The sequence below is a fragment of the Enoplosus armatus genome, chromosome 20 (assembly GCF_043641665.1).
Source record: "Enoplosus armatus isolate fEnoArm2 chromosome 20, fEnoArm2.hap1, whole genome shotgun sequence".
NCBI lineage: Eukaryota > Metazoa > Chordata > Actinopteri > Centrarchiformes > Enoplosidae > Enoplosus > Enoplosus armatus.
Genome location: NC_092199.1, coordinates 8,829,473 through 8,837,987, shown reverse-complemented (window position 1 = coordinate 8,837,987; position 8,515 = coordinate 8,829,473). Strand labels below are relative to the sequence as shown.

Genomic DNA, 8,515 nt, shown 5'->3' with positions numbered 1-8,515 from the left:
ACACTTCAGTAAAGCCAAGATAATGCACGAATGACATGCTTTTGCATAGAAATGGTGTAAATTGCGTGGAGGTTGACAAATATGAGAGTCCACGAATTGAGAGGGGGAAATACAGCATACATTGACAATCTCCAGCAGAGTCTCTTTAAACACTGTCAGAAGTTCATAATAACTTGAGTTTCTCGTCCAGTGCTGCTTTTTATTTTCCAGTTGCAGTGAAGTCAGTGAGTCTGCCCCTGAAACAGTTTAATCTGTGAGGTCCAGACACCACGACTGCTCTGTGCTCTGAGTCTGGACACCAATGCTGGACCTCCGTGATGACGCACTTTCACTGTCCCTGCTCTCCGTGGAGCCCCCGTTCCCCAGTAGGCACTCCAGACTGGTGTGTTCTATGGCAGATGGGTCGCCCAGTGGAAGGTGGGGCTCGAGTACTTCCGATCGCGGTGATCCTGAATCCAGGGAGGATCCGAGAGGGTGGCCTGGTAACAAGGGTGGAGAGGCAGACACAGGGTGGATTGAGGGGTGCGAGTCCTCGATTTGGAAGAGGGAGGTGTCCTGGATCAGATTATGAGATGCTGGGGATGACATCACAACACAAATGTCCTCATGTGTGCCGTGCGATAAATTGAGATGGGACTCAGAGGGCAGGGAGAGATGGGGGTAAGAACTGGGTGATGAGTCCAGCAGGCTGCGTGTGGACGTGCCTGTAGGGTTACTGGACAAAAGGCAAGAGTATTCATCACTATCACTGGGAGGCTGCAGGCACAAAGTGGGCTGGGACTGGCTGATGGAGGTCGGGCTAGCACTGAGAGGTCTGCTGTCAGAGTATTCATGCCCAACAAGAGGTGCGTGGCCTGGACTTCCACCCAGGAAGCCTGGGCTGACGCTAAGAAGAGACGGGCTGGTCCACAGATGTGAAGTCAAGCTCTCAGAGCCATGACACGGGCCTAACCTTGGTGCAGAGTTTACAGAGAGGGGCGGACAGGAGTGAGCAGGCGGACTGGAGGATTGAGGCCTTAGGTGGCTCTCTGTTTGGGTTTCAGCAGCTCCACCGTAGCCCCAGTGGCCAGCGGGTGGGATACTGTGGTGGATGTGGCCTTCATGGCTCCCAGGATCGTTGTGGAGGTGGTAGGCTGAAGCTAGGTTGAAGGACATGCCCGTGTTGGGAGCAGTAGCAGGGCTGGACACCATTTGGATGTCATACGGGCATGAGGCAAGGGAGGCATTATAGTGATGCACAGACATGTGGGCCTGGAGGAGATGCATCATGTGGTGCAGGCCCTTGGTGAGATCAGATACTTCCTGGTTTAATGTTCCCATCTGAGTAGAGAGCACGCACAGTTTAGTGGTGACATTAAAAGACCTATCCTACTTTGCATATTCTATTATTACACTGAGCAAACGTGGTAAATCACACAAGTACAGCTTGTTCTGTTCTGCCCAATTAAGTCCTCAGCACAGAGATTAGACAAATTAATCAGCTTCTATCTTTAAAGTTTAATCTCGGACTCATGTTCAGATATAATTTTCTGATGTCCTCCCAAAAGAGAACCAAACAATTTATAATCCCCTCTATGACTCTAAGAAATGGCTTCTGACGCAGTAGTGAGGTCCAGAGGGACACAGACTGAGAATAAGGAAGAAAGTACATAGAAACTGGGAGGAAGGGAGAGAAACAAGAGGAAAAGGGGGGGCAGAGAAGGGCCGCAAGTAGAGCTAGGCTGTCATCAAAATGTTTTTTTTCTCTTCAGATTGTCGAGTCAGCACTCCCGACTATCCTCTGCATTGCAGAAGAGCCCTGCTGATTAATTAATATCGACTTCAGACAGCACCTACCTGGGCCCATCTGGATCCTCTCGCTGCACCTGCTTTTGCTCTATTTACATTTAAATTAAGAGCACAGGGACAGACTGGGGTACAAGGCAGAAAGTGAGTCTACTTGAACTCACTCTATCTGTCCCCCTGTAAACGTATCTATGAGAAAAGATTACGAGTTTCTGTTTTTTTGTTGGTCTGCTCTGAAGATCTCAGAGAATCTGTTTGTAAAGACTAAAACAGGAGCTCACATTTCAATGTCGAAAAAGCATGAAGGTTGTATTTTCTAATCATTATGCTTCCTGTATTTCATGTTCAGTCTCAACACTTTACAGACAGAATTCAGAGCAAAGTTGATTTGGATCAGCAAGGATTTCAACCTGAGGCTACATTATCTTTGGTCCAATCAATTTGAATTTAGGTTACGGGGCTGGTACCTTACCTTGTTGTTGAGTTGACTGATGCTCTGTCTGACCTCCTCTGTCTCCAGCAGCAGAGTCATATTAGTCTGTGTGGAGTCTGGAGAGATTAGAAGGAGAAAACATTAAGTAGCTGACTTAGTAGCACACAACTCAGAGGCACACCATCGGAGGAGTCATCAACATTAATATGAAACTAACAAATTACATATACAGTATGTGAAAGTTTTGCTGACACTGTCAGAAAAGGTGTTCAGTGAATTGGTAATTGGTATACAATATATTAGACCTTTGAATATTATACAATCTGCATATTAATCCCAATATATAATGTTGAAGAGCTATTGCATTGGATAGTGTTTATGATATTATGTCTACCCTTATGTCTATATATCTTAAGAAATGATTTAAACAAGCTTTATAGAAAGTGTCTTGATAGCAGCAACTATGTAGAATAAATAAGGCACTAACTAGAAAAAATCAAAACAAAAAGCAGGCAATCCTCCGGGAGGCACTGTTGGATCGCTAGGACAACCAAAAAATGAATCAGGAGGTTCATCTGGCAGTTTTTAAAAACACTTTTAGTTTTTAGCAAGCTGTATTGTACATAGGTTACTACTGTGTACTGTTGTGAATCTCTCGCACTCGTTATACTAAAGTAAGTTAGTTAAATTGGACATTCAACCCAGACTGATATTGAACATCAGTGAAAGCTCAGGAAAGATAATGTCAGATGTAGCCTGCTTTGACCTCAGTTGTCCTTTAACATGTTCTCTGACACTTTGGACACCTGGCTGTCATTTCAGTCCTCAGCGCTCTCATATTTCCCCACAAGGAGGCAGGGCACCACTGTGGTATCCACTGTTTGAACTCTTGAGTTCACCTCAAGCCATCTGGCACCCAGGTGACCCTCGCAGCTGGTGGCGGTTTGGCTTACCTTGGGTGCTGCCTCCTGTACTGGCTTTAGGCCCGGTGTGCTCCACGTTGAAATGGAACGTGTCCCCATTGTCTTCGATGCCGTCTACAACCCTGGCGGGAGGGGTGAAGAGGAGGGAAGCTGGAGTTAATGTAACAGTAGAGCTTTTTCAATTATCATCGGAGCCAGCAGACGACCCAGGAATGTGCCATGAGAGCTGCTGCTGGCAGAGTCCCATGTGGGTTTGAACATGAGGAGAAGAGCCCGGTCTGGAGGGGTGGACACCTGAGCTCTCTGAACCAGCACTTACCCATATCTAGGACTTACTGGATGACTTAGGGATACATTATGAATACAGATGGGTTGGGGCAAGAGGATAAGGTGCTCTGGTAATGAAATGCAGTGACATCTGTTGAAATATGCAATTCAAATACACTCCATTTACATTAAGTAGATGATGCAGGTTTCTGAAGCATGACTTTAGGTGTCCATCACGGCAACACCTTACTTAGATCATTTCAGATGTTCTACGGCTATTATAACTGAGGTGAATATATAAACATAATGTGGTCTACAAAATGATAAGTCTGTCAGGTTGGAACAGGGTATCTAAGACCTGAAGTAGAGGGGGGACTGTCTGACAACAGGCAGATTAGACCTGAACAACAGAGAAAAAGAGGCATCAAGGCCCATGGTGTAGTGGAGTAGTTAATGAAGCAAACCATTGTGAAGTGGTTTTAAAGTAAGATAGCTTCCACAATACCTGGGACTAAGATCTGGGGGTCCAAAGCAGGTGACAGTTGGGATAAGCAGCTTTGAAGGCTTTTGCTCCGCCCCTGACTCTCCCTGGGCTGAGGTTGAGGCTGGGGTGGCTGTAGGGGTGCTGTGCTCTTTTTTTGATGGCGGCTGAGGGGATGAGCTCTGCCCGTGGAGGCCACGGCTGAGGTTTGGTGAACGGCAGCGTCGAAGAGCGTTGAACTGCCGCAACTCATCCCCCAGGAGGTTCCCCAGGGAGGTACGGCGAACAGGGCTGCTAAAGCTGGGCAGCAGGAGGTTGCGACGGGAGCGGGTCGCTGGAGAGAGGTGGTAGGTGTCGTCAGGGTCGTCCCCCTTTGTTTCCACTATAGAGGGGAGCCTGGGTTCCTGCAAAACAACAAATACAACGTGCAGCATTAATAACTGTACACTTTTTAATGTGCCTGGCTTGTGTTTATCAAAATCCAAACCCTAAGGACATGGAAACTGATTAAAGCAGAAATACAAATTGGAAATAATGGAATATTGATTACATGGATACTGAAATATTTTGAAATACTGGAATCATGTGTGAACATTTTAATTAAACCCAAATTTAAAATGCCACTCACAATATCTTTCCATCTTAAAGCATTTCACGAGTAATCTGGCACATAATAAACCTTTTTATTTTGAAGGTGCTGATGAAGAGCAATTATTGTGTCATTCAGATTTTAATGAGTTACAGCTGATGATATTCTAATCACGTTATTTTAATCCTGTTAAATAATCTATTATGCTCTAACCATGGCTGGGCCTTTTATAAACGAGCACTGTAAACAGTATTTTAATAGTAGAAAAATAAGGCGTGGCAGACAGCATACAGTACATAGTGAGAAGGGTAGCTCATAAGGTTTCCCATTAGGAGAGCTACTGACCCAGTTAGCGAGCTAACTCCAGGGACTGAACTGCGCTCTCTGTTCCAAATGAGTTTCAACCTGTAGGGGAAGTCCTTGCACAAACCCTCCCTCAGTATTCGCTAGCAATACAGTATGTACCAGAAAACATGGGGGGTTTTACCTTGAAAAACCAGACACATGCCCGCTAAAAACCAGGAATTGATATGCATGACACAAATACACCTTTCACAGCAATCATGCTGTGGTCCTGCCTACTCTATTCAAAATTCAAAAACAGGCTTTATGAATTTATTATAACTTACAAGTATGTTAAGGTAACCGTATATTGTGGCAAAAGGAATAATGACAATAACAAGAAGAAAAGAAGAAGACTGAATTCAAACTGAACTCACGTGAGGAAGCCGGGGTGACCTTGAAAACCTGCTGAGGCCCTGCAGGAACAAAGAGCAAGCAACAGGGATTACAGGAGACACAGCCTCAAGCAAAATGCATCTACTTATTAAACTTTATATCTTTATTACACCTTGAAAAATTCAAATGAACCCTTGCAATGACATCTTTGGAAATGAAAGAGGCCCTGTGGAGTTTTCATAACAAACGTTATGTTAACATTTAGTGTTACTCACTAAAATGCATTGTGTATCCTTGAGGTCTAACAAACATGTTGAGTGCATTTCCTTCCTCATATGTATATACATATACATGTTTACTAGCTTGGAGGCTTCATCTTCCCTGTCTTTGTTGGCGCATTGCAGTGTATCTTGGCGTGTTACCGCCACCTGTTGATCAGTGGAATAGTGTAACACCATTGGCAGCTCCATAGAGCGACTAGAGGTCAAAAACTCCACAGGGAACCATTAATTAATTTCGGCGATGTCATTTACAAAACAGTGTAAAATTCAAATTTGTTATTTACTGTTTTATCCACAGGAACTCTTTTGCCTTTTACCACTATCCAAATGACCTTGGCCAGTGATAAAGTCTTAGCTACATAAGCTGAATCACATAACCAATAATTTTTCTACACTTGATTGCAGAGGGATTCCATCGAAAGTTTGTCTTTCTGCTGGGGTGTGGAGAAATTGCTAGCAATTTAGCATAATCACCAGCTGGATAGCAAATGAAACTGTGGTAGTGTGAAGTCTTCCCTCATGTGTGAAAAATGTGCTTCTGACAACATGGCTTAATGTGACAACGCAAGCCGCAGTCTGTCGCTCTACCAAAATAGTGCCAGAAATGCTCTTTGACGCAGGAAGCCAATTCACTGATGATAAGCATTAGATTTAATCCTTCATTGAAGCATAATACTGGGTCAAAAAATCATCTCCACTAAAAGGCAATGAAAGCAAAAATACAACTCCAGCTGTGAAACTTTGCGTCTCTTCAGATAGTGGTGATATGTGAGGGGCAGAGGAGACAAATCTGTGGGTCTATTCATGGCAGGAAACTAACCCTGGGGCAACATGGAATGATTAACTAGCCAGCCAGGAATATTGGGGCCAAATGACGTTAATTGAACATCAATATCAATTAATGGGACACTGATGCCACAAGTGTCCCACATAGCAAAGTGGGTTTGCAGTGACTTAATTGAGTGACTTTTTCCTGTCGCTCACAAGTGTGCTATCTTCTGTCTTTTCGTAAGAACAGACCTTCTTCTCTTCTACGTGTATACATGGGCAATGTAGTCACTTGAGTCACAAATGAGAAGTATTTCGTATATGTTTACATGCTTGGCTTTGTTTAATGCCGCACATGATTTAGAAACTGGTGTTGGTGGGCAATTTGGGACAAAAACCACCTGGCACAGCTGATGTGACATTTTTTTTGTCATCTCCTCTCTGTACTCCTTCAGCCCACTCCTGGTTGGTATTGTTATTCCATCCAACATGTCAAAAACACTGAGCTCATCTTGTCTCTAGCTTTCAAAAAAACGTCATGTTTTTTTGCACTCCCACCACTGTGGCTGCCTTTATCAACTTTATGAGGCTCTGAAGGGGGTTGCATCCCTATAACTCCCGACCGACCAGCTTGTTCTTCACACTCCATGACAACTGACTACTTAACTCTCCCTGTGGCGACATGGTCATTATAGTCCAACAAATTTTGACTCACTGCTGACTCCCTGGTGGTGAATGACCTTCCCACTCTGCCCAGAGCAGCACAGTCACTCTTTATCTCTCAAAACGCTTATAAGAAATAAGTCATGTTCCTAGTTCTTTGGCCAAGTGCGTACCAAATCATTCGAACTAACCTTAAACCTACAATAACTGAATTTTTTGGCCACTTCGGTGTAGCGGAAACAGCAAAACAGCAACATTAGCATTCATGTAAAGTCACGTTTCAGGGCACCTTGCAAATGTAAGTCCAATATTCACTCTCTTTTAGCTCTGTTTTTGGTCTCTACTACCTCTGTAAAGCTGATGGGAGCTGCAGATTCAGGTGATAATTCTCTGTAGATTCATCTCTATGAGCGACTGTTATCACAATGTCTTCACATTGCCATTTGATACATTATTATAAAATAACGATTATAGCCACTTTAAAAAGCAATACCAATGTGTGCTGCTTTTTTGCACAATTAGAAAGTTCATCAAATGGTTTCAACTTATTTGACTTATGCAGTTTTGATTTGCTCCAGATAAGACAATCTATATCGAACAAATCATAAAACGCAAGCTTAAAAGTCAATGTAAAAAAACAGTTTGCTAAGTAAACAAAAGCAAAAACTTTTATGTTCTCTACCAAAAACTGTTAATAATTTAATTGACATCACTGCAATAAAAGTTGAAATTAAATTATAGATAGACCAAAAAGTTGACCAAAAAAATCCAACTAATTTTCCATCTGGCAGTCTGGGCTTTTCCCTTTCAGACCAGATAAAGTAGTCCCTTTTGGATACTGTATACTGTAATAGGCATTCCTACAATCTGTTTCCTTGGCAGTATTTCACTACAGTTGACTGATTGTGGTACTGTCAGCATACAATTCTCTAGTATCTCTCGAGTGTAAAAGGACCTCCCATCCTGTAACAACTCCCACCTCAAACCACCCAGTGTGAGGATATGGATGAGAGCAGTACGACTGTATATGTTTGTCTGTGTATATGTGTGTTTGTGTGTGTGTGTGTGTGTGTGTATGTGTCTGTGGGACCTGGCATGTCGGCCAGGTAGCTGAGCACTCCTTCATCCTGTCAGAGGGGTGCCGGTGCCCTGGCTTTGTGCTTGAGCATAAACTCTGAGCAGATGGTGTGAGAGAAGTAGAGAGCTAGTACTCATGATCAGCCACACCCCAGAGAAGCCTGCTTGAATCAGAATTAAAGATTGTAATAACTCCTGTAATGCTTATATGTATGTGGCATCTATACACCAAACATTTGTTCACAGATATGTTATGAGGTTAACTTTTCTCCAATTATTACTTTTTCTCTCCTGTATGATGGGTAAGGTGCCAAATTGTATCTATATCTATATCTATGTCTCTTTATGGAATGAAACTCCTCAAACATAATCATTCTGTTTTTGAAGCCCTCATTAATGCAGTGTTCCCTCAGCCTGACAAAAAGACATCCGGTAATTAACATGGCCAGCACAGATGTCCTGTCCTTCATGTTCAAACTAAAAAAACAAACAAACAAAACAAAATGAATAAATGAATGAGCAACAAAAACCTTCAAACAATGGGAAAGGCCTGTGGGAACTAAGAGGGAA

General features: G+C 43.2%; 1 protein-coding gene across 1 annotated transcript in view; it reads right to left on the bottom strand.

The window, feature by feature from the left end:
- Positions 1 to 246: 246 nt before the first annotated feature.
- The window catches only part of kcnh4b (potassium voltage-gated channel, subfamily H (eag-related), member 4b), a 32,195-nt gene continuing 23,926 nt past the window's right edge, over positions 247 to 8,515 (bottom strand). Inside the window, exons 12-17 of the mRNA XM_070927675.1 lie at positions 5,198 to 5,236; positions 3,914 to 4,293; positions 3,172 to 3,263; positions 2,258 to 2,334; positions 669 to 1,320; positions 247 to 575 (exon numbers count right to left, since the gene is read on the bottom strand). Of these exons, the coding sequence (XP_070783776.1) occupies positions 247 to 575; positions 669 to 1,320; positions 2,258 to 2,334; positions 3,172 to 3,263; positions 3,914 to 4,293; positions 5,198 to 5,236 (1,569 nt within the window). The remainder of the gene's footprint in view (positions 576 to 668; positions 1,321 to 2,257; positions 2,335 to 3,171; positions 3,264 to 3,913; positions 4,294 to 5,197; positions 5,237 to 8,515) is intronic.